General features: G+C 36.2%; 1 protein-coding gene across 20 annotated transcripts in view; it reads left to right on the top strand.

Moving 5' to 3' along the window:
• Positions 1-27,610, top strand: part of kcnt1b (potassium sodium-activated channel subfamily T member 1b) — an 83,170-nt gene that overhangs the window by 15,597 nt on the left and 39,963 nt on the right. For 14 of the 20 annotated variants that reach the window (XM_008417923.2, XM_008417915.2, XM_008417912.2 and 11 more), the window contains exon 5: positions 19,090-19,128. The exons of 4 other annotated variants lie outside the window; for them this stretch is intronic. In XM_008417923.2, coding sequence (XP_008416145.1) covers positions 19,090-19,128 — 39 coding nt within the window. Of the gene's footprint in view, positions 1-9,693; positions 10,370-19,089; positions 19,129-27,610 lie in introns of those variants that run through there. 2 more of the 20 variants (XM_008417926.2, XM_008417929.2) reach the window with 2 other exon arrangements.

Here is a 27,610-nt window from a genome sequence, read left to right on the forward strand (position 1 = left end):
GAGAGAGAGAGAGAGAGAGAGAGAGAGAGAGAGAGAGAGAGAGAGGAGTATTGTCTGCACGGGTGTACGGATTCAAAGTGTGGGTACAATAGTGTGCACACCTGTGGATCTGTGACTGAGTGTGACTGTGACATTCATGAAAGGAGGAAAATCTTTTTCAGAGTCATAAACAGAAATTAGGCTCCACATACAGGTACATCTCACAATTTGAATACCATTAAAAAGTTTATTTTATTGCATCTTAAAATGTTAAACTAACAATTTAATTACACGCAGAATAATCTGTGAATTTATGCCTGTTAATTTTGAAACGTTTTAGCTAATGAAAAAGAGAATATCACAAAACAGTAAATAAGGCATTTTTTAATAGACATATCAGCCTCTAGCAAAACATCTCTTTGTGCAATATAGACACTCAATCATTGTCTGGGACTATTTTTGCATGAATTATTGGAACAATGTGTGTTTTGGTGTTTTATGCAGTATGACATAAAACACCCCAACAGTTTTTCCTTCCACTCAATTTACCATTATTACACTCTGACAGTCAGCTGTCTTCCTAGGATTTCTCTAGACCATAAATGGACAAATGTTTGCATGAAAGTAATTCTGTTTTTGTCTTATGGAATGTTATTTTTTCTCATAAATTAAAGTTCAGGTGTTATCTATGAGCTTTATTCTTAAGGTAATGATAAACATCTGTCTGATGAATCTAGGTATGTTACATTTTTTTGTTGAATTACAGAAATGTTTTGAGATGCCCTTGTATTTTACATACATGCATATAAATCCTCTGCATATCTGTCATTATGTTGGGGGTTTTCTCATCTAATCAAGACAGTGTGTTGGTTGACACAATGTAAACAGAGTGAACACTTTTAATTGGTCTCTTAATTAACTCTTAATAGCATCTTCAGTGTCAAAACGTGGCACTTGAAAGGAAGATGAAACACTAATGCTGACAGCAACAGCCACTCTCTGACATTGGTTTCTCTCTGGCATTCCTTTTGTTTTTGTGGATGTTTAATATAGAAATATGTCCAAATTGTGCAGAAAGCAAAAGATACTGTAAATGATACTGTAAATCAAAATGACATGTTCGATTAAAGGGGGTTCTGGTTGACTCAGCCAGATACTGTTATCCAGAGTCATAAGCACAAATAAAATGTCCTCAGACAATAGTCATGCTCTGATGGCAGCAGCTGTTTTGTTTGCACCGATTCTGTGGCAGAGGGGACTGCTGGGACTCAATGCCTGCATTATTTCCATCTCAGTGTGTTTACGAGGTTGATAAGACCGGGAACAAAGACAAACACAGAAATGAGGCGCGGTAAACCCAAAAACCCTCAGGAACGCAAGCATTATGTCGATTACAGATAAGAGAAAGGAAGAAAACATGGGAGCAGATATAATAGCTGCTGAAAGTTCTAACTGAGAACTGAGAACCTGATTTCTTACAGGTTATCCTTACATTTAAAAATCAAGTCCAAATAGATAAAACACACTTCTTTCCATTCTAAATCATTCTTTTCATAATCTGTTTATAACCCATAAGAGCTACTCATATTTGAATCCAATTTAGTAATGTCACCAGAAATATTTTCTGTTTTTTAAAGTGGCTGTTGTTTCTGGTTTCTTTTCTGTTTCTGTGGAGCTACTAGAGCTTGCGGTTCAGACCATAGGTGGTATTAGTCATCACCATCAGCACAGAGTGGGTGGGCGACACTTAAAGTCCTCCAGACTTGTTCTCATCAGCAGCCTAATGGCTGTGTCTTAAACATGTTGTTAGTGCAAGGGTTACTGTTGTTACTGCAGTGGAACAGAAAACCCAAATATGTCCGCAAAATGTTTTTTAGACAATCCTGGGTGTTGTGCAAGGGTGTTTTCTTGAGTCCGTTGTTGGGAACATAAACAATCTGTTTAACAGTGGCCGAAGGAGTTTTGTTACAGACATACTCAAGTTGTGAAAATATAAATTTTAGCACTTTCTGTTCTGATTTATGTCTCCCAAGGGGCTTTTAGTCATCTTCATGTGGGATTGTGTGAACATTTCAGTGGCTCAGGGCACTTCCCAGGAGAATAACACACATGGGAAGGTTAATTAGAAGTGGATTCATCAGGGGACAGGCTCTGAAAAAAGAGAAAAATCAGTATTTATGTGTCCTGTAGAATTAGCTCATCTTCCGGACCATTACAACACTTTGGCTGGAATTCTCTGATGCATTTAACATTTAACTCCTCTGCTTTGTCTTGCCAGTGTAATTAAGATCAGTGGAGGTGATTTTATCAGGACTTAAATGGCGGAAATGATGGAGGCAAATCATTGGAGGGGATTTTGGTGCTCTGGCTTTTTGTAGAGCTTTCACCCATGCATATACTAGCTCTAAGAAATGGCTTTCTTAATCCAAAATATTTCTCTTTTGTATATAATAACATAGAATTAATGTCAGTTATAACTGTCTTTTCTTTCTAGCTTTTTAAAAGTAGTTTTGAATCAATTCGTCCTCAGTTGCCTGCTTTTCTTTTTTTTTATTGTCCAAAGCAATTAGGAAAATGTGTCATAATCACTGTCACATTCTGCTTTGCTGATTATGGATTTGCAGCATTAGTTTAGAAAAACGCCCAGTAGCGGCCTTTTAAACTCACGACTCCGCTGCCTGTCGGTTGTCGGATGTGTTTTTCATCTTCTATAGAAAAACACAGTCGAAGTTTAATAACTGCAGCATTTTTTCCATAATCTTTTTAATGCAATTCTTGTCCTCACTGTTTAAAACTCTGGTCACTTTTCAGCCTGACATTCTTTGGTTGGACTCATGCAGGATTCTGTAAGTTGCATCTAATTCAAAACAGGAAACAGGGTTTGGGAGTCATCACATTGTGCAATTTGAGAAAATTCCTTTTATTTATTAAGTGTAGCTAAAGTTCTGAATTAAAAAATACACACTCGCACAATTCTGTTCCCAAATATGATTTAAAGTAAACACATAAAAAAGGAATTGTCAGATATCTTAGGGCTTATGTTGCAGTCGCCAAATATGTTACTCAAGATATTTCCTTTGAATTCACTTTCTATCAACTTGAATTCAGACCAGCACTGTTTCAAAACTATAAGCACCATTGCTACAAAATTGATGCAAATCTCCTGCTTAAAACTGACAGCATGATGGATTAATTTGGCTAGGAAATATTTGATTATTTGATTATTATAGTGCTCAGATGATTCTTAAAGTTGAAGTAGGTGATTTATTTATTTATTTATTTATTTATTTATTTATTTATTTATTTATTTATTTATTTAAATTGCGCTCCTCTGCTTCCTCCCTGTGGTCCTACTGCCATCTGCAGAAATACATAGCTTCCAGTCAGAAACAACCAGTCAGAGCCAGGATGAATTTCTTAGTTGAGTATATTTGTTTGTAGATATATGTGGCGTGCTAAGTACTGAGCAAATACTGTGAGAGATATCTGCTGTATCTAATTATTAAGCATTAGTTGTTTCAGCTCAGCGTTACTTGTCCTGTCCCTGCATGTTAATGTGTGTTAGGCAGACAGGTTCATTAAAAGAAAAACAGAAATGGAAAGAGAAGTCATTTTTAATTGCACTAAAATGCTGCCAAGTAAAAAGCATGATAGATAACTTCATAAGCAAGCAGTGAGACTCTGAGGGAAGTGTTTCATAATGCTGCAATTAGAAGCAGATCCAGGCTGAGGAACGCTGGGATACAGATGGTTTTGGTGTCCAAGATTCTTTCATTCAATCAAATCGTTATTTGATTGCATATTCATAGTTAGATAGACATAAACTTCAGGGGTTTTAGACCTTTCCTACATTAAGAAATCGTCTGAAGTGATCTGTATTATGGATTAAATTCCATAATATAATACAAAATAAGTTGTGCATCGGTTCTTAAAATATGCAATGCAAATAGGTATGAGATAGGGACTTTTTATTATTTCATGATGAAATGATGAAATAGTATGAAATGGAATTTGACTGACTTTGCCTTTTATATATATATATATATATATATATATATATATAATTTATATTTCAATATAATGTTTAAACCTCACACCTTATGTGTTACAGCATAAGAAAAAAAGTGCAGTTATTTAAAAAAAAATAGCATATCTCCACCTTCTGTAAAGTAATGGCCTTAGATTTGGCAAAAGAAAAAACATTTCACCTCTTTTTTTGCCAAAAGATGATTTAAGAAAGAAAAAATCACATTTAAAAAAAACAAACAAAAAAAAACTAGTTAGGCCATTATTTTTGGGAAAATGACAATATTGAGATTCAGATAAATCTACAAGAAATGTACTCATATATTCATTAACAAGGTAAAGCGAACTATACAGATATGAAATGAGAAAGTGTGGAAATGACAGCAGAAATGTAAAAACTTATTCAGTTTAAGCGTTGTGGTGGTTATAGAGTCTAAAAGCTGCTAGGAAAAAGGACCTTCAATAACATTTCTTTGTGCACCTAGGACGCACAAAGACAGTTCTGCTTCATGCAAGGAGCACAACAGGGCATAACAAAGGTTCAATAAAAGGATCTAAAGCACTCGGGGACATTTTACAAAAAAGACAGATTTTCTTTTAAATTTGAAGCAGCCACTGTCTGTAGCACACTCATCTAACAAAAGTGAACATTCCCACTGCCTGTCATTTCTTAAAGATTACTCAAGGTTGCAGCAAACAAGTGGCTAGTTTAGCCTTTTTGCACAAATGAGCCACAGGCCACGAAGCAGCAGGGGAAAAAAATAACTGCCTGTGTTGCTTGGAAGTGTGTATATGTGTAAGACTGCCAGTGTCATTGGCTAGACTTCTTCCTCCTCTCTGTGCAACACTGTGCTCAGGCAGACAGCTCGCCCACAGCAGCACCAGCTCACCGCCCTAATATGTTTTGACAGAGGAAGCATTACCACAGCTCTCATTGCCCTTATGCAGTAAAGCGGGAGTTGAGGCGTGCCCAGTGACTGGTGAACACTGATGGGATCACCAGCTAATAAATCAACTTCAGCCATCTTAATGAGTGAAATAATTCTCCCCGGTTTGAGCCAAAAACTAGACATTTTCCCTCTTATTTATATTGTGTAACTATTTATCTAAAGCAGCTATCGTGGATTTAAATCAGTCATTCTCAATATTTTGTACTTCATAGTATACTTCATAATGTCAGATCTTTGGCAGCTATGAGACATCAAAGCTCTCACAAACTTCTGCGTCTCCATTTTTTTGTGCCATCGTGTCAGAAGATAGTTATGATCTTGCAGAATTCATGAAGCTACTCCAAGATTTTCGAAGAGGATTTTTTCCCCCCTCAGCTGTGGCCAGTTTTCAGCTAATATGCCTTGCTGCTTTATGTCAATATTTGTCATATCTTTGCATTTAATATCTGCATCAGGATTTACCTTGGGGCTGACATAATGTGTATTAATATGAGCATGAGATGGCGTATTTGATTTATCATGCTGCATTAACCTTTCCTTGTATTGATGTTGAATTTGTTCTTTTTTTTCTCGTTCTGCTTCATTAGTGTTCATTTTGTAAATTATCGTGTAAATTCTTGCTATGCCTGGAAAGGAAGAACAGGTTTGAAGAGCTGATCCAAACGTTGTGCACCAGCGTAACCTCACAGAAAACAAAACCTAGAGCTATACTGCCATCTGTCATTAGCTGTACAACACATGAAGCAAACAGTGACTTTAATTTTTCTCTTTCTCTCTGAGATCAGCGACACACCGTCTGTAGTTCTTCCCTTAGCCACACAGTGTCTCTGTGCTCAAGTCTGTTCTCATTTCTGTTTCTGATTAACTTTCTTAGATCAAACATGTTCATTATTTGATACTGCTGATCTTCTCTTTATTTTAAATTGTTAGCTTAGCCCTTAAAGGTTTGATGCTAGAGAGAACATCTGTACGTTAAAATTCAACTTTTTGTTGAATTTATTTGACTTAAACCCAACCTTTAATTTCAGAGAATCTTTTTTTCAATCTTTTTTTTAATAAAACACCAGAATTGGCACATCTGTTGTCCATACTTTGTACAAACCTGTTTTCCAACAGGGCAGCACAGTCATTTACTTTAACTTCTTACAATCCAGTACAGGATGAGAAGGAAGCTCATTGGTTAATCTCATACTTTCTCTTCTCTTTAGCTCAGCCCACACAGATTATAGAATTTGGGACGTGTAAAATTAATTTCTTGAGACTGAGTTGGTCATGGAAGAAGTTTTGTTTTGGGTTTGTTTAACCATTTCTGGAGTGATTTTCCCCAAATGTTTTGGATAATTATTTTGCTGAGTAAAACCATGATGACCCATTTTCAGTGTACTGGGAGAGCCCACATAATTTTAATCCAAAATATCCTGATACTTGAATAATTTCATGAAACCATTCACACTAAAAACATTTCTAGATCCCTTGGAGATTTAACAGACAAAATGGTTGCCAGGGCAACTCTTACTTTAAAAATGAAATAAAAGACAAATGCTTTGTGCTGTACATATTTTTCCATTTTCCATCAGATCAAATCAAATCAAATTTTATTTGTATAGCAYATTTCAGCAGCAAGGCATTTCAAAGTGCTTTACATAATTAAAATAAAAACAGAAATAATCAGTGAGAAAGAGAGATTTAAAAAAAATTTTAAAAAACCAAAATAAAAATAAAAACACAAAAAACATTACATCATTAAAACGTAGAAAAGAAAGAAGAAAAAATTAAAAACATTAAAGACATAAAAACATGGAAGACATCAAAACCTGCACTCTAACCCTAATTTAGCCATAAGCAACTCTAAACAGGTGGGKTTTAAGTTGAGATTTAAWGGCWCYCAGTGTTTCAGCTGTTTTACAGTTTTCTGGAAGTTTGTTCCAAATCTGTGGTGCATAGAAACTGAATGCTGCTTCTCCTCGTTTGGTTCTGGTTCTGGGGATGAAGAGCAGACCAGAACCAGAAGATCTGAGGGGTCTAGATGGTTGGTACAGTAATAACAGATCTTTAAGGTATTGTGGTGCTAAACCGTTCAGAGATTTATAAACTAACATCAGTATTTTAAAGTCTATTCTCTGAGCTACAGGGAGCCAGTGTAGGGACTTTAAAACTGGTGTTATGTGCTCTATCTTCCTGGTTTTAGTGAGAACCTGAGCAGCAGCGTTCTGGATCATACAATAAAGTTATTATTATATCTATAAAACAACTACGGGTTTTTAACAGAACTGAAGCTTGATGACGCATCAAAATGCTTGGTCTTCATTGGAAAGTTTGTAACTAGAAGTTCCCAGATACTCTGGACGACATAATAAATTTAATTTCTAAATTACAAAAAAAAAGTTGTTAGAGATTACAATAATTTTCATAGCAATGATTTTCTTAAAAGCAATTAGATTTTCCAATGTAAAATTAAACTATATTTATGTTTTTAGCACTGTGTGTTTTATTACATGCTGGTCAGTTTAAATGTCTGTGTAATCAGAATTTGCTCAATAATACTGTTTGTGCATTAAGAGGATTTAATGCAGTTCAAACAACATAGAATCAAACAAACCAGCGTTATATATAACTGGGGAAAAGTAAGAAGGCAAAATATACTTTCAAGGTTGTAAAACAAATATCAGTGGTGGTAGTTGGGTTTATCAACCCATTACAGTACAAACCCATTAAAAGCCAGCAGGATGACTAGTTCAAGCACATTTATCTCTCGAAAAAAAATGCTGAAAACAGAAGTGCAGTGGAGAATATTTCAAGGAATCCCTGCATAAACTGAACAAGAGAAAAACAAGACAGTGGCAACATATACACCTCTGACCCAGGAGTGACACCAAACCCAATTTAGCCTTTGTTGAAGTTGAAGGTTAGAAAACCAGTGGGAAATGCTAAATGTTGTTCTGCATGACAAGTTAACTGTCACTATTAGATGCTGGGGTAGCTCTCTCTATATATGCAGTATAATAAATCTGCATTAATACTGTCATAAAACTGGAGTTTTAAGAGAAAATCTACTAAACTACGGTTATTTCAGTCCAGGTAACATAATGACATAAACCAAAAAATCTTTTTCAAACATAATAAACGGCTCACTGTTAGAAGAGATCTCTCATTTGTTTGCATCTTCCAGACTCCCATATCCAATTGGGGATGAAATAATCACAGTCCCATCTCCTGCATCCCAACATAACCAGATGGGTGATGTGTTTCCTGGAGGCAAAACTCAAAATATCATCTCCACTGAACATACTGTGCGCCATGTGCTTCCTAAATGCATTAGTTGTGGAAGTTGTAATGCAACATTATTAGGAGCAAACATTAAGAGGAAGAAAACATCATCTAGCAAACTCTAGGTCATTAGGATGACAGATGAATCGAGAATAGAAATGGGCGATATAAAAAATTGTATGTGTTAGAAGATTTAGGGAACTATCAGTTGTCTTTTTTTTTTTTTTTTTTTTAGGTTTATAAAACATTATTATTATTAGTGGTGGTAGTGGTTAGCTAATAGTGTCCGTTGTATTATACCACACATGTGAATTGTTTGCATTTCCTCAAATCCAGGCTTGAATGTTTTATTTATTTTCTGTTTATTCAACTGTTCAAACACAAATCATGTCAACTGAGGAGCAAATCAACTTAACCAGAGTCTCTATTGTATTTCTTTTCTTTTTCTGATTGATAAGAGCAGCGCACTGTTGACCTCAAAAACAACAGAGCTCTTAATTTAACTCGGCTCTTTGCTCTTATTACAGCTGCAGTGAGGAAAATTAGATCAGTTACTCTTTAGTAAGCCAGTTGTTTGTCTCTCACGTGTACCAATAGGGATCACCAGACCCATTTTAGTTGAATAAAGGCTCAAAGAATATCTTCTGTGCACCTGTACGTTTTATAATCAAACTTCAACAAAACGTAGTGGTTTAACAATAAAATGGCACTTTAAAAGATTCAGAGAAAGATTGATTTGATAGAATATAAAGGAATAAAAAAAATGATGCATAATGAGACCAGTTTAGATACGCATCATAAAAGTTCAAATCATTTGAGAACTTTCAGTAAACTTGGTTTACTAACCTTGAAAATCAAAAATTTCTTCTTCAACTTTAATGACGTTTTACAAAAATATTCTGTGGTGATGAAGAAGCAGGTATCAGAAACATTCCTATGACATTTTAAACAATTTTGCTTTATTGGCATCAAGCAGCTTCTGCATATTTGCTGCAGGTTGTTTGCTGCACATCCCACAGATACTCTTGTTGCTATTGATCTGACTCTGAATGCCACTGGGGTAAAGCAAACTCATTGTTATGGGATCAAATGAAATGATTTGATCTTTGAGACATGGTTCATTATTCTGCTGGCAATAACATCAGCAGATGTTCAGGGAGGGGAAAGATCTCTGGCATCAAAATATCTATTTGGTTGATTTGATTTTAAAAGTTGCCCTTTTACTGTTTATGTAAAAGCATTATTGCATCATGTTAAAGTTTAAATGAAATGTGATTAAATTTAAATTATATAGGAGTGGCATATGCTGCATTTGCTTTGCTTGGTCTTTCAGAAATAAATAGAGACCAAACACTGAAAAGTTTGCTGCTGTATACAGGCATTGCAGTTGTATGATGACGGTGTTTGCACACCGGCTGATCTGTGTTTCTATGCAAACCAGTAGGACCATGCAGTGGAGTGTTTACCTGGGCCACCTGCTCATTTGGATATGCGGGTTCTCGTTACTCCTGACTGAACTGTGGATTTGATTCATTCGGAAGGCTGCTTTGGTTTGTTATTTCGTATCTTCTAAAAGAACAACTGAATATGATGCCGTTTTCAGGACATCAAGAAAATGAATAGCTTCTTGATCGTATGAGAAGAAAAACGCGATCATTAACTTTGCAATTGGTTATGTAACCCGCTGAAAAGCCCGTCGGGTTGGTTGAGCGCTTGACGTTGGATCGTGACGACGAGTGAATGTGAGCTGCACAGGGCGCTCTTATCTCCACCAGGAATGGAGGGAGACTCCACAACACAACCAGGAGTCCTGCTAATTTCCCCCTCAGTGCATCGGAGGACTCTGTGATGCGGCAGGGAGGGAGACGTCCCCCCCTCCGTCCCCGTGCGCCGTCAGTGAGACCGGGATGCAGTTTTTCCTCGGCAGGGTCGGCGCCTGAACCGAGCCTGTTCTGACACCAGGAGGAGGAATCGCACTGCTGGAAGTATCGCTTGGCAAGCATGGCAGGCGCTAAACTGACACCCTCGCCATCGGAGATCGACCCAGACGTCAAGACCGACGTGCAGACTCCCCCCGAGCCCACCTGGGTCAATCCCTCCAACCCTCTCCGGAGCCCGGGCTCTTTCGGGAGCGATGTCGGCCAAAGGTAGCAGCCGCATATCCAAACCGCAGCGGCGTGTTTCTGAATGCAGCATCCACGAAATAACTCAATGCAGAGTGCGCATAGCGCCTCAAGTCTTACAACTTATTTCGTAATTATGCATGACTGAAAGTTACGCTGCATTTCTACTGACGCTTTCCATGCGTATATCTGCATTTCCCATAGGAATCTATTAGAATGTGTCGAAGCGTAACGCTCCGTTTCTAATTGATATACCTCGTAGATTATTAAATCTTGGGCAACTTTTACGTCAGCCTTAATGCCCAGATCCTTATTTTTGAAAACACTTGCCAGTCATTTTCTTCACAGCATCACTGTGATTTAATGGCTGCAGTATAGCGCTTACATAATTCAGTGGATGCTGCATTCCTATCACAGTTTTATGAATTGAGATTCTCTTCTTGGGTCAAATATAAACCAGGTCACTGCTTAATTAAAGATGAACAGTTTTTTGGAGACATTCTAATGAACTGCATTCAGAATGGGTGATGAAATAAAAATGCAAATCACAAGAGAGTCTTTATGTTTAACATGCTCCACTAGCATATTTTATTTCAACATGTGCAGAATCCAGAGAATCAGTCTGCTCTCTCCTTCGATTTGGTAAACAAATTGGATGTGGTACATGTGGGCTGGCTCACTGTGTAACAACCGATGGACTTTTTATCCGTTGTCACACAGAGCAACAGAGATTCATGCTTTACATTGTCTCTGTCATCGTCAGGCTGCTTAAGCTGAAAAAAAAGAAGGATTTTGTAATGTTGGCAATGTTGCATAAAGCTGCTCTGCACAGCCAAACATGCTGGTGATGCATCCATATGCACACATACATATCTTGTTTTATGGAGTACCTAAAAGCAATAGTTTGTGAGAATTGTGATGTTATTATTTATTTGAATAATTCTCTAAATGCTTACTCATCCATTTTTCACCCAAAAGTTGATGTGTCCTTGATGTTTGTGGTGAGCAGAAATATTTTCTAGTCAGCTGAAGTCAGAGTTCTCTTGGAATGGAAATGCCATTTCCATGTTACCCCCTGGGGCAAATGTCACTTGTTTAAACCTTTTATTGTTGATGGCAGGGCTGGACGGATGTCACAGTTTGTTAGGAGAATTGGCACAACTGTCTAATGTTCTGAACATCCAGGTGAACATAAAATGAACACTGTGAGTCAGGGTTTGACACTTAAGCTGGCAAATTTCCAGGTTTCTCTTTCTACTTTAAACAGAGCGATAAAGGACAGTAATGTCTATTTAATCAAAAATGATTAAAAAAAAACAGTATCCCTTGTTGTGATAACGATGTTAATAGAAGTGCTGGTGATGAACTTGGAAAGGAAAGCAGAGAGATATGTAACAGATGAAATTGCTAGAGGAAGAATAATATAAGCAGTTACAAAACCCCCAAAAATGATTTCCAAGGATTACACGAGTGAAAATGAAATTTGCCGTTGCTGCTGTGATGGAGGTGATTGTAGTGATAAGTGATTATCTGTTTCTGATCAAAATCTATTTTCTGAAAACCAGCTATTCCACCAGCAGTCAAGCAGAACATATTGACTCTTAGTAAACCCAGAAACTGAGTAATATTTCCCATACATAAATCTGTTTGTATTCTAATCTAATACACAATATCTTTGAATGGCTCGGGCTGTAAAACCTAATGTATCATCTGGCTGGTTGCCCAGGCAACCAGATTTCAACCATTGTTGTGGTAACGTTTCTATTGTTCGCAAGAAGACTATAGGATATAGATTATAGAGGAATAATGATTTTCTTTATTATTGTTTTGTTTTATTTAGTTGGAATATTTTAGTAAGAGTTTTTATTTATACTTTTTGCTTCCTGGTTGGATTTTGTCTGGAGTTTCGGAGCTTTCTAGGTTGATAAATGTGATCAGTGTGGGATTTATGTTCAGTTGGCTGGAGAAACGCTGGAAGTGCAGTCCTTAATAAAATAAATCATATTATAAGCAGTAGAAAACTTTTATCTGCACGATTTACAACATTTTGGAACCCTGTTGTACTAATAACAGAATACTTTTAAAGGTTTTTGAAGAACACATGGAAAAACTTCAGCTAAGCAACAACAGACTAATCTTTTTAAAAGCCAGGCATAGTAAGACATGTCAGGTACATTTTTTCATATTTTACCTCTGGATATTATTAAGCCTGGTTTGTTTTGATGGTTACAGATTGCAGTATATCCATTTCCCAAACTAAGACATTAACATGCAGCCAACAGCTCATAAATAATAAGTTCATATTATGTATACCTAAAAATCAAATCCACTCTTTTACAACTCACCCCTAGTTGCACCTGTGTGGTTTGTATTGTATAACCTCTCTGCCACATATCTGACAATTTGGTTTGTGTCCTCTATAAACTGTCTGAGTGTCAATCTTTTGTGCCTCCAAACACTCAAGTTTGGGCATTTTTTAATAAACTCATGTCCCCATCTCTGTGCAGGTTGGTAGAAGCAACCATGTAGCCAGAATACTTTATATCTGTGAGCTGCGCAATGCTTGTGTTACACATAGAGTGAATGGAAGCAGCTGAAAGTCTTGCTTTGGAACACAAAAGCAGTCCTTTATACTTTTACCTTCCATGTTGCCAATCAAACTCAATAAGACAGTCAATGCCTGAAAGCTAGAAACTAACTTCAAAGTAATACAAAACATGGTTGATGGGAGAAATTTATATATTTACCTACATACAATCTGAGTACAGCTACAGTCTGACGCTTTTTGTTAAATTTGATTGGACATTGAGAAAAACTGACTTAGAGAACAGGTAATTATTAAAATGTTATTTAGTGACAGACAATTATCAGTTTTCCTGACATTGTGCAGCCCTAACATGGACGTCGGTAGTGCGGTTCACAGTTCAGCAATGTTATACAATTGACCTGCATGGAGCTGATGCAGATGAGAACTTTGTAATTTATTTATAATGAGATATTTATGTGTAATGGTTGCTATATCTGAGTTGCTAACATGCTCTATATGCACCTGCTGCTGATATTTTGTCTCAGTATTTGCCTTTTGGTACTAATAGTTTTAGGTTTTCATTGGTTTAAAGTTAAAATTGTTGGATAAATTTTGATGCATTAAACATTTTTAAACCTCAATTTACAACAAAACTCTACTTTAGTAAGTAAAGCTTAAAGAAAACATTTTTGAAGACACTCATTAACTAAGTTTAATTCTTTTGGATACTTAAACTGACTTTAATCTTTTTCTAGTCCCATGATCCCTCCAGTCTTTTTTAAACATTTTTATTATCCCATTCTATTGAGTTTTCAAGCATTTATCCTTGGGGTACTTTATATTGAGGGTGTTTTATAGATGTGCTTAAGAGTGAAAAATTAGCTCGACTTTATTCTAAAATTGCAAGGACAAGTCGCCTCAGGTAATGCATCTTCATCTGTCTGCAAAACTGGAAGAAAAAGGGTTTTCATATAAGCCACAAACAGATGTCAGGTATGTGATAAGAGGAATAAAATACTCCAGCTTGTAGGGAGGTGAAACAAATGAGAGCTGAATTGTATTTTTTTTATTTAGTTTTATCATCGCCCTATCGCCATTTTCTCATTTGTTCGCAATTTTAAAAGAATCAGAAATTTTCATTTAACAGCTTTTCAACTAATTACGTTGTTCATGTCCTTTCTAAATTCACTGCTTGCTTGTTTCATAAAATAGGTTTCAGTGTTGCTCATTTTTCAGAGCGAGGACAGATCGGGTCTTCCTCGTTTATCTTCATGTTTATTTATGCCTCTCAGCTTTCATGCCGTAATTAGCTTCATTTGATTTGAACACCCCAAACTCAATGGAGGGATTTAATTGCAGTAAACTGCATGCCATCTGTCATAATTGTTTTTAAACATTCAGGATGAAGTCTCTCAGGTCAGAGCTTTAAAAACAAAAAATGTTTTCAGGCATGTATGTATCCATTTTTCCGTAATTATTTTTAGTAATATATGGACGCTATTATCCATGTCTCTGACACACGGGTCACAGGCTTTATGTCAGCAAAGTAATTTTAGGTTGAGCAATTTATTATTACTGGGCCAGTGTTGGATTCTCGTGAAATGATAATATTAAGTAAAAGTAAATGGAAAATAAAAATATAAAAATTTATCTTTTGCTAATATTTAAAACAAAAAAGAAACAATATTTAAAGAAAATTTAAACTTACTTATAACAATGTTAATAACATTTGTTATTTTGACTTTCATACATTCAACAAACCAAATAAACTGTGGCTAAACTTACTAGCTGCATTGAAGTAAATGTGTTTATTGAGCTAAATGTTGCACCGTATTTTCATTTCTCCTTTGTTGTAGAGAGAGAAAAATTAACCAACTGGACCGTCATCAGCTGCTGAAGAAAGACTGCAGTTGGCTGCTGAGCAAACAGGCCAACTGTTTCCAGCCAACTGTCGTTTTAAAATAGTGTTACCTTAAAAAGATGGAGGGGTGGATTTCTTTTAGTTTCCAAACAAGGACTCCCTTTTACGCTTGGAAATGGTGTAGTAGCTTTTTTTCCAGAGCACTATATTATGTGACTTGGGGCTCCAACTCCTGTCATAAAAACTCACCGTCCTGCCCCTTTCTGATACATTCCTGTTAAAAACACATGAATCCAATGAATGCATCATTATCAAGGGAAGTTGCTGCTGAGGATGTGATGCAGCCATTCATTCAGGTGTGTTTGAGCAGGGATGCATTCAAACGTTGCAGGACAATTGACCCTCAAGGACTGGAGATGGAGACCTTATTTCTCTACAGCTACAGAAAAAAAACTCTGGTATCTCATTAAAAGGACTTAGAGAAACTCATGTTTCAAAATTGTATACTTTCAAAATCTTTTACACTCAATAATCAAACACAAAAGCATGCAATAAAAGAGAGCATCACTTTTAAAAAGCATTTACAATCAAATATACTCCATCCAACCCCAATAAAAAACCCAGTATTTTATGAAGATTTAAGATATTCTCCAGCTGATTTGAGGAGGATGTTGCACCATATTGAAAAACCTTGTCTGCTCTCCACTTCAGACCCTCAGGGAAAGTGACCTAGTAATTTCTAGGAGTGAAGTGAATAACAGGACCTGCCAGTAATTTATTCTGATAGACGAGGGCGACTAGCCCGCCCTGTATAAAAACAGAGGTGATTAAGAGCTTATTGAATGGACTATAAATCTCAGTGTCATGATGGACCGAGTCCAACATATGCAGACACTGAGAGGAAGCATGCATGCATTCAAAGTCCCAGTGAGTATAGAGAAACAAAATTTAAATCAGTTATTTGCTGAAAAGTTTACAGGAGCATCAAATGTTGCAGCCATTTCATAGAGTAAAAATAAATTGTAATGAAGCTTATCACAGGCAGAAACGACATAATCACTACTTCCATATTACTTGTCTGTGGCTGAACTTAATTGATATTTTAAAATAAATAATTTAAAATGCATCTGCAAGGGCAGTCTTGGAATTGCAGTTTTCAGAAAGCTTTCAATAAAGTGAGAACAACAAATCGATTCTTGCTTGGAACTGATGTGGAGATACATGTGTGAGGTCCTCCCACTTCCAGTGCTTCAGTCCTTAAGGCGGTTCTCAGTAAAAGCAGTTCAAGGCACGCTATGAAAATGCTGGTTCTCAGGAGCGCAGCTCATAGGTGCCATCTAAAATTTCATAGGAGGTAAGGATCATTTCACCTCTTCCATATATATATTTTACTATAATTATCTTAATTATAATAAGAATGACTTTTTTTGCTACAGAATGTAACATTTTCTTTACATATATGTTGGTTTCTTCAGTATATTTCAGTTTTAAGCTCTTTTTGTATGTTGATCATAGTTGCTGCACGCTAACAGACGCTAGCAGAGCTTAAAGGTGCAGCTGTTCTCTTTACAGCTGAACTATCTAAGCTCTTAATAGCTTTATTGCACATCAAAGTGCTGACAAATGGCCACAAATGGTCAATTGAAGCAGAAACAAGGAGCTAATGCTCTTGTTGCCATGTAATATCCCAGATATAGGTGAGCAATCACTTTCTGATTGCTTTATTTTTGTCTCATTGGTTGCCAAACGATTAAATCCAGATAGAAGAAGGGCCAGAAACATGAGAGTAAACATAACTTGTTTATTTAGTACATTTTGTTGTAAGTCCCTACATTTTGATTATTGTTAGTTTTTTCCTTATTATTTTTTTATTTTTGTTGTCAAAACCCAAACAATAAACCTACATTGTTAAAACCGTACCACCTTGGTTTCTTTAATGTTACTCCCCTTTTCCCCTGGCTGAGCCAGGTCGTAACGCAGTTGTAAAACTTTTTCACATACATTGTGATAAATGATTCATTTTCTTCTTAGGCTGCTTACATTGTGAAGGCATTATTGATATGAATCTTTAGAATGTGCTTCCACTGAAAGCTTTTCCACTTCTGTGTAATCTGTCCACACAGCATGAATCAGTTATTCTCTGTGGTGACGAAATGATTGAGAGTTTCTGCCCTTTTGACCACATTCAACTTAGAAGATGCTCCATTTAACGATGCTTCTGTCAGACCTGGATAACTAAATCCACTGCCAAATATTGATCTTTTATACATATCACCTCCTTTCAAGGCTGAATACTCTTGACCATGCTTTACAGCCCTGCAGGGAATAAAAATCTGGTTGCATTAAATATCTACGGCTTTAACAATTCATAAGTGGAGAATGTTGCGTCATTTTATCAGCATATTTATTTGCTGGGGGGATTTTTTTGTTTGTTTTTTTTGTGCAAAAATTGATGTGTGCAGAGTACAGACTAAATAAACTTTGTCTTTTTCTGTTAGCTCTGTCCATTAATTAGTCCTTTACATAAATATGTGTATGCCTTCCACTTTTGTTGCACATTTTCTTGCTGATCTCCTGTGGTTTGCATTTTCTATCAGCTGTCATTTCTCTTGCTAACGTGTAAGAATTTCAAGCCTTTTCAGTCAAATGTATGTAATTATTGCTGGTTTTTGGAAGCTGATCTCAGTAAAACCTTGCTGAGGATCGGTAGCAGAAATGTAATGAACCGAGCAAACTGAATGTTCAGCTGACTGAATTTAACTGGAAAACTCTTTTTTTCCCATTCTATAATTTTATAATTTATAATATACAGAGGCATCTCAATAAATAAGAATTTCATCAAAAAAGTGTATTTATTCCATTAAAAAAAGGAAATGTTATATATATTTATAACACAAACAGTTACATGTTTCAATTCTTAATTTATGTAAATTCAGATTATATCCAGCTTTACATCTCTAAAATTTGCTTCTTACATATGACCAATATAAAAAAACAGAACTATTTGTCTACTGAAAAGTATGTACATGACAAATACAGTTTATGCATTCAGTATTTAGTTGAGGCTCATTTTGCTTAAATTACTGCATCAACGTTGTGTGACACCATAATCATTAAATCAGATATTGATACCTTTGGCACTGCAGCAGCCAAGTCCTGTTGAAAATTTTAATCGGGTTTCTTATAAAGCTTGTTAGCAGAACTGTCATGATACTAATTTTGCTGGATGATAAATGTCGCAATAATTTGTTATCGCAACAAACAATAATATTGTTTCAAGTAATATATCAGTAAAGGCATAATAATAATGCAGGTTAACACTGGAACTGTAAGATATCTTGAAAATATAAATTAAAACCCAACAAGCAAAAATAATAAAACAGAAATAGGAAACTTTCAACCAAAACCATAAATGATTCTGTCAACAAAATTACCCTTCAAAAAATATTAATGACCTGAATGGAAATTTTTGAGGTCTTTTTAATTTTCCATGATTAATTGATTACTTGTGTATTGTGACAGGCTTATAGAAGGAAGCATGAAGTGCAGTAAAATGCGCTGATTGTTCCTTGTTATGAAACGGGTTGCAGTCGCCACTGATTGTGGAAATGTCACGTTTGATCTTGAACTATTTGGTTTTTATTATTCTTTAGTCGCTTTTAAAAAACTAACATTCAACTGAAAACCATGCTTTTTTACCATCTTTCCTAAACATTTTATAATAATAATTCTAGGTTTAGTTATATGCTTTTTCACCCACAGTTTTTCCTTCCACTCGACTTTCCAGTAATATTAGGATTATTGTGTACGATAATCTGAATAACCAGATTTTTACGGATGATTTATTGTAGGTTACCCTCCTTGTGCAGGATGTCAGTAACTGTGTTCTGGATAAATATAAGCTACAACATTACCAAAACATGTCAAGTCTGCATTGAGAATATTTTTTTTTTTGTGTGTGGCTCCATCTTGTGTTCTTGTTTTTTGAGAAACTACGTTTTTGATTTTCAATAGCTGTAAATTATTGAAAGCCCCAAATAAACAGATATTTAGTTTATCATTTTAAGCTGAATTTTTTGAATGAATAAACTTTTTTATGATATTCTGACATATTGAGATTCCCCTCTGGCACCAGTTGTTGCTTTGTTGCTTTGTTGCTGCATAAACTGTTTCAGTTTGTGAAGGTTATGAATTTGTTTTGCTTTCCTCACAGCTGTAAGTACATGCAAATAAATTGACGTGGGATCCCGAGTGGTCTTCTCTTCTCTCCTGTCTTTTCACACTTTCCTTCCCTCGCCTGCTGTCTCAGACTCAACCTAACATGTGCTTGTCTGTGTTCATGTGTGCTGCATCCAGGTACCAAGAGGAGTACAGTATGGACTCAACCAATGCTCAGTAAGTGTATGGCAGCATCATGCTTGCATGGCATGGATTGTGTCTGCAGTGAGAACTGGACTGCAGTTTACGTTGGGTTTAGAAATTATTCATAAATGTGACAGATTTTGCACTAAAGATGGACATTTCTCATACCTTGCTACCTTTTCACCAGTCATATTGGTAATATTTTGGAGCACGTAGAAGAATTTTTATGTTACTATTTTACAGTACAAGGTGAAAAGGTAGCTTGAGTGTCTATCTGCGTACTCTTCGTGTATTTATTGAATGTGCACGCCAGTCTCTTCACACCTGGACTTGAAATCTCATCCTTGTGAGCCGAGATATAAATAAAACCTTCAGCTGGTTTCGCTGGATTGTAGATTTTTATTGCAATCACTTTTGGGAATTTGACAAGCTCTAATCAAGCTATCAAAAATAAACTTTCACTGTATTATTATCATATAAAATGAATGGGTTAACTTTGTGTTTCAGATTTTTTATACATGTTCCCACCTCTAACTAAAACGTTCTGCTCAGCTGTTTTATGAAGGTATTTAAATATGAAAGTAAATGACCAGATTTTACAGTACCCATCCCCTTGGATGTTTTAACCTTTTTATTACTTTAACAGATCAATCATGACAAAGAGAGTTTGGGTTTTTAAGAGCACAGCATTGAACTGTCGGATAACTTTTTGTCTTCACTCAAACCCTTCAGGACAAACCAAACCGGAGGAAATTCTGATTTTTACTTGTTACAGCTCAAAATCAATTTTTGCCTAAGTTTTGCTTAAAAATTTGTTTTTTCTTGTTTACTTTTTGACTTAAGCAATTATGCCATCAGGCTAACAAAGTTTTTCACTGTTATTATGGGGTAGTAATTAGCTTTAGCTTGATTTTAAAGTTAGTTTTTCATCAAAAAAAGCTACATCTTTTTGCTCATGATGGATTTCTATAAGCTTTCAAAATGATAAAACATCCAACAGGGTGAACGCTTTTTGAAGGCGCTGTCATACAGACTATATTTGAGCCTATTTGAGCTACTTTTACAGTGGATCCTGTTTGTAGGTTGCATCACTAATGTCATAACTGTGCAATAGTGTTTCCGCTTTTGCATGATATTAACCATGTTAACGGATGAAAGGCGTCTTCTCTGAGGAGTACACTGCATTACTGTTGGATTTGTGTGCAACTGCATGATTGGAAAAAAACGTTTCAACTTTTGTCAAAACCAAGTGATGTTGGGATTTACTTCATTTGTGAATGGATAGTAAAGACGGATAACGTGTAAACCCTTTAAATGTTTTCTAATCAGTTTGATTTAAAATCCAATTAGAGATTATTAGAAGAATCAGTCAGAGCTTATCACTGATAAAAATCAAGAACTAAATTTATTCTTCAAGTTTTTTCTGATTTTCTTTCAGTAATAGTTACTTGGTTAAAAAAGCATGCTAACAAATAAAGTTAGAGAAAATGTCTACCTGTAAAAAAACGTAAATAAAATGTTGCTATCTAAACTGATAAAATGTTTAAAAATGATCAAAGGTTTGGTGGTTTCTCAGAGAGGAACCTCAAGAGAGGACGTTTATTTTTGAGTTGAGATTGTAATTTTTAATCTGAAACAAATTTGTGAGAGAAAACAGAAGAGAAATAGATCTGGAACCAGCCTTGATCCATCAGATTTCAGCATTAGAAAAAAATAAATCAAGTAATCAAATCTGTAAGGTTGATCAATCCTCTCTGAACTGGTTGAACATAGATTTGAAGGTTTGGTCTCTGAAGACGCCTGCTTCCTGGGGAAGGAGTCCTCAAGAGGAGCAGGTCAACCAATCAGAGACATACCTGATTTAATGAGACTATTGCGTCGCATTGTACAGCCAATCAAAGGGGTTTATAGTAAAACTTCTCATTTAGATGTCAGAGAGACTTTTACCATAAAAGATATGCTGTGACCTCCTGAACAGATATTTTCTTTTGCACCTTCTTCCCACACGGTTTTAAATATTTTCCAAAGTGGACATTTTTGGCTACTATTTGTAGAGTATATGTCTGGATAGATGGATACTCTACATAGATGCAACCAGTTTGACACACATGGCAAAAGCTGTGTCTAGCTGGTGCTAGCTGCTAAATCAAAAGGCTCTGAGATGTTTAATGTCAGAGTCAAAGATTCAAGTTCTGCTCTAAATACTGACACTTCATTTTGCACAAGCTGTTGGACTAAAGCACCATCTGATTCTCACACCTGTTGCTAGCAGCTCTGAAAGTAATTCACCGGTTGAAGTACTTCCACTGATTACCCAATGGAGGCTTGTGAATATTCCTTAAAATTATCCAAATAATATATGCCCTTCAGCTTTAATAGATTTTTAAAATGATACATTAAATGTTCATATTTTTACTTTAAGGACAAAATCAAATTGAAATACTACAATCAGACTGTCTTGGCCTGAAAAAATGTTTTTTTCTGAAATGACTGCAGCTCGTGCTTCGTCTTTCTACTGGTTAAATCTCACATCGCCCCAGACAAACTCACACCTCAGTCACACGAATAGAAAGGCTAAAAATAAAAGCATCATCCTCATCTCGACTCACAATCACGACAAGCGATGGTCTGCAGTTATCTCAGCCTTTTTAGTTTGATGGGATGAGACACCTGTCTGCAGCAGTGGAATGTGTCTCTACTGGATCGTTATGAAACGCTCTGCATTATTATACAAAATGAAACATCAGCACATTATGAGAAAAGTTTTGACGTTAGATCTTGGCAGCACGCCTCCTGCTGAGTTTATTACTCATCGTTGTTAGTGCTGAAAATTACATTGAGATGGGATAAACTATACGACAGGTCAACATCCAGTGCTTTAGCATTTTCTTCATTATGATCAACCTCTTTTGTTTTAATTATCTTAATTGAATTGTAGCCATGGAGAGCCTATTACATTTGGCATAATATAAAAGTTGCGTGCTAGAAAAGCTGTTCTTTGTTTCATAGCTGGAATCGTTTAATTCAAGGCAACACATCTCAGCTTGCAGGTTCAAGGAACAATGATTTACTGCATTGTGAAACACATTCAGGTGCTGTAATTGTTTTCCTGATGCAGTAGTTTATCATTTGTTACACAACCTTGAAGTATTCCCTGTAGTAGCAGAAAAGGTTTGAAGCTATATTATCTGATCAAGAGTTTTTTTCTTTAAATTGTTCCAACATTGCCCTTTCAGGTATCTGATTCTAAACTTTCCTTCACACTCGATTAAAACGACCATAAATTATGTTTGACCTCCAGGACCATTCAAATCTTGCAAGACTGTGGCTAATCGGCTGCCCTTTAGTGGAATAAATTTAACCTGGAACACAATATTGTACTTGGTGCAGTATGAAAAAAATCATGCAGAGAAAACATGAAGATTGAAGTTATGCTGCGGCTGTGAAATTTCCTGATTGTCTTCCTAATCCCTCCGAATTGCTGAATGTGATTCCGGACTTCCTCTTTGACAGCGTTTGCATTAGAACTGCACCTTGAAAATACTCACAACTTGCCTACACTGCTGACAAACAACTAACCTATATGCACGATTTGGAGGCGTGTGCACTTCTTCCCATCTGCCCATCATAGCCCTGTTCTATGGGGAGCCGAGTGCATATCAATCTCAGTTTGCAACAAGCCTGGTTAAGGAGCTAGCTGTGTTTCTTGGTATGGAGATTGTGAGCTGTTTGCAGTTGCTCGATGAGATCCTCTTGGTTGCAACTGGAGCAGCTGCTGGATTACAGCTGTGCCACAAATTGCGTTAAATTAACTAATTTGGAGTGCTGCCTGCCTGCCATGAGCATGATTGGGTTGTAGCTTTGGCATGACTTCAGCTTCAAATTCTCTTATGACCAAACCATGCAGGTGCAGCTGGACCAGTGCTGCTAGCATCCCCCACCAAGCAGCATCCAGGAACTGGATGTGCTGCTACCTGGAAATGAACCATCAGTCACCAATCCCATTCCTCATCACAGACGTTTTCTTACTCGTCTAAAACACTCAAGGAACTCTTATGTTCAGTCTCATTCAACTCCAGAGGATCTTTGCAAGACTCTGCAAAGATCACCTTCGTTCTGGCTGATTTGCAATGCCATGGTGCCCTATGTCCAATGAGAAGGGGGCATAAGGCATACGTTCAATGGGTAGGTTGTCCTTTCTTACATCAATATTGAGCGTGACTAGCATTGCTCTAATGACTTTTACAAAAACATTTTTTTATACCTCAAGCTGTATAAAAATAGCACACATTGTTTTGAGGATTAGTAAAAAATGTTTTATGACTCTTTCAACATCAATCATCCTTTGTCAGAAACAAATAAGATTTCTCTTTCTAATTGCTAATTCTTGTTTCCACTAACTGCGTACTTATTACAGATGTTTTGGTTTGTTTTATATTTTTAGTTCTTTGTGTTGATGAAATCTTTAAATCAACCAGAGCAGCAACATAGCAGCAACGTGTCTGCTTAATATTCAGGCCTTATATTTTTGGATTCCTGAAGCTTTTAGGTCAGATACCTCTCAGAGTGACGAGGTGATGGGAAATCTTCTATTTTCAACCCTTTGTCTTGTGAGTCATGCATCGAAGCAAACCTGATTCAAATATTGTTGAATAAATTATATTCAGCTTGTGTTTTCACGCGCTGTATCCTACTGAGAAAATTGTGTTTTTGTCTGTTTGCAGTTTCTGACACCAAAGGCTGAGTCTCATCACAAACTGTAATCCAGTTAGTTATTTCAAACTAACAACTAACTGTTTTATATTTGTCATTACTACAAATTCTTTAAACTTTAAGGTTCTCATGAGTGGTTTATAATGTGCTTTTTACATAGTCACTATCAAAAGACTCCAAATTGATGATAAACATTTTGGAGGTTTGGCTCAGCGATTGAAAAAGTTGTCTTGCAATTGGAAGTCTGCCGGTTCAATTCTTGTTTCCTGTCAGACGTTGATGCTCCCCTTGGACAAGGCTTCCCCAATCCTCTGGTGTATAAACATGAGTATGAATGGATGAATGTCTGTGTACTGTAAAGTGCTCAGAGTTCATTTGCATGAAGCTCTTTTTAAGTCGAACAGTGTACATTTTGACGTGCAACAAGACTTGAGTTAAACTGAGACGCTTCCAGTTTATGGGAAAGTCGCTTTAACTTGTTACTCAATTTATACCTGTGCAGAAAAATCTCGGCAGCCGGTGTTTTTGGTAATTTAGCTGTTTAAGCGAGGTAAACTGGGGTTCTTGTTCGTGGATGTGTAAATAAAATGCTTTCATCAGAGGCAGTAGAATCTGCACTGTAATACGTGCCTCTGCTTTTACTCAAGGAACTGTTCATTACAATATAACCTTTAAGTGACAAGTAGCTAATGCTGCTGCTCTCTTGAATTTGACTCTTACAAATATGCTGTGTTGCACAGAGCACCTGGCAACTATCAGCGTTTTCTTTTCCTGCACCACACTGAATTAGGCTGAGACTAACAGGTTGCTTGAGGCAAGGCTGCATTAACTGAAAATCATTCTGTATTTGTGTACATTTGTAACCTGTAAGATCTTTCGCATTAGAACTGGTACTTCTCTTTACTCTCCTAAATTTCTTTAATCTGTTTTTTATTTATGGTTGGTTTTGTTTTTAAATTAGTATGAAGCTCCACGTAATGACATTAACTTGCAAAATGGAGTCTTATAATGCATATATTAAGACTCTGTGTGAACATCCTTGCCCATGCTTGGCATTGTTATAATTTAGTGAAGTGGGTGTTTCTTCAGCCTGCTGCAGATGCTGTGTGACTTCTTAAACGTGCACCCAGCTCCTGTTTATGTTTGACGGTGTGTTTGGTGTCTCTGCATGGCAAGTGATGGCTTGCAGATTTTAGATTTGCTGCAGAAAAGACGGCGAGTACTTAAATGGTGTTGCTGTGGTTCTTTAGCTGCGACTAGTCGTCTGGTGATATTTGTTGCCTTAGTCAGAAGTGCAGTACTTATAAACACAATGAAAAGCACTGTGCCTGGGAGGGTGTTTTGTCATTGTCTGTGTTCTAGTGCCTATTATGTGAACAAATACACCCACGCTGGGGTCTGTCTGTTTGATTTCAACTAGTTTCCTTTTAGTTAGATCCTGAAAATCTGAAACAGGGTTTGAAATTTGTTGATAATCACAGGTCTGATATTGATAGAGAAAGTTTATCTTTTTTTTTTTTTTAGCAGAAATTGTAAACCAAAGTTGTTGAAGTAAATGTTTTTTTTTGCTAAACAGTAAATCAGGTCTCTTTAACTTAAACTCAGATAAATTCCAATAATATTGTACGGATTTTGTGCTTCTTCCACATGTTGTGATGAAAATTAGTGAGTATCTCAGATTTACCAGTTTTACTGTATAATGGTTTGTGAACTCAGTTTAATTTTTTTTTAATTATTCAAACAATTACTTTTAGTAAATAAATAAGTTTGTTCTGTGTTGATGGTGTCTTGGTTGTTATGCAGAGGTCAGTCTGTGAAACCAGGAAGCTGTAGTACTGCAGGACTCGCACTAATTGACTGGTTCAGTAATAAATAACTTCCTTTACCAAATCGACCAAACTCAAAAGTTTCACAGCATTTAAAGAAAATACTGTTTTTCAAATGTTTTTTACATCAACATCTTTGCAGGACAAAGTTTTTGTTTTACTTTCTGAACATAAGAGCTTCACTGTTTCTACTCTAGCTCTGCAACAACTTTTAGCAACCTCAAAGCATGTAGTATTGGATTTTCAACACAAATGTGTTAAAGTTATAAGGTGCAAACACTAACAAATACCATGACACTTTACAAGTCAAACAGGTCAATCCATATACAATTATGTGGAAATATACAATCCAGTTAGTTTCCTGACAATATATATACAATCTAATTATATTTAGGTCCAATTAAATAGTCAAAACTGAATAATTATACAATACAGTCAAAGGCAATTGTCATAAAGTAATCAAAGTGTGGCCAAGTGCTTAATTTATCGAGAAGGAAATGTCTCATCATGACCAAGCATGTAGAGATAAACGAACATTTTCCTTTAAACATGGAAAAACTCACCAGCAGAACCAGGCTCAGTAGGAGCCGCCATCTGCTGCGCCCAACTTGAGGTTGAGAGAAACGAGCAGGAACACAAACACAGAAAAATTATGCTTGGGAATATTTCTGTATTTTGGAAAAAATATTTCTAAAAGTTTAGAGTTGATGTTGTTAAATCCAGTCTGTGTGAACCTGCAAATATATGAAAAACATTCTGAAAAGCTTGTTAGTAACTCACTTCACACTGTATGATGCAAGATCCAATAGATGCTGCCGGCCTGTATAATTTCTTGCTGCTGCATCAGAATCGTGTCACAAGCAATCGACAGATATCAGATGGAAATGAAGGAGGCAAAAAGACAAAAGAGTAAGATTCTGATGTTGCTCCATAAATCGAATGTCAGTGATCCCAAAACTCGGGTAAAAATAAAAAACATTTTCAATCAATCAAGTTTATTTGTACAACATATTTTTGCAACAAGGCAGTTCGAAGTGCCTTAAAACATGAATATATAAAAATAAAAATTCATAAAATCAACATACAGTCACTAATTGCAAAACCAAACATTACATTTTGTTGAGTTCCATCATCAAAACCATCAATAAACATCAAATGTGTTGGTCAGTTTTCCATTTATTATGGTTCTAAATGTGGGTTTTAGTTTTGATTTAAAGGAACTCAGTGTTTCAGCTGTTTGTTTTTTTTGTTTTTTTGCACTGTGTGAATCTGGCTTTTGATTGATTGTAGCTTTCAGCTTGACTCCTTCAGTAAAATTTGTTCTTAATTCCCTGATCTGGAATCAGTCTGCTATCTGTTGCGGCTCAGATACCAATTACTGCAGGAAGCCACTTAAAAAAGAACAGTTCTAACTTTATACTCTCATAATAATAGGGGGGAAATGAAAAGCTATGACATAAATGATGTTTCTCTAAATCCTGTGAATTGCAAGTGTTTACTTCTTTGTGTGCACTGCAGTAATCCAAATAACCCTGTCAGAACTAGTTTATATTGGTGTCATGCTTATGTGAACTTGCTGTGTAAACACAAACCCTCTGCTGCCTTCATTAATTCCTTCCCTGCCTCCCAGTTGACAGAAACATTAATATAAGAATCTTGCTTGGCATAATGCAAGATATAAATTTGTTTGCATTAATAGAATTCATAGTAATTGGAGTTAGAAGGGGTTTCTAGGCAAAAATTATTGTTTTCTGCATTTATCTCCTTTAACTTTCTAATTATGAGAGCATAACGCAGACAGGGGCATTTCCTGCAGTGGGTTGTCTCTATGGCAATGAATCTGGAAGAAGGGGGAGGGGAAAAACTCGCATCATATCTCATTATTTCTTGTATCCTCTATTCACACACACACACGCACACGCACACGCATGCACACGCCCACCCACACACACCCACACACACACACACACACACAC

The sequence above is a fragment of the Poecilia reticulata genome, linkage group LG9 (genome assembly GCF_000633615.1).
Source record: "Poecilia reticulata strain Guanapo linkage group LG9, Guppy_female_1.0+MT, whole genome shotgun sequence".
Classification (NCBI taxonomy): Eukaryota; Metazoa; Chordata; class Actinopteri; order Cyprinodontiformes; family Poeciliidae; genus Poecilia; species Poecilia reticulata.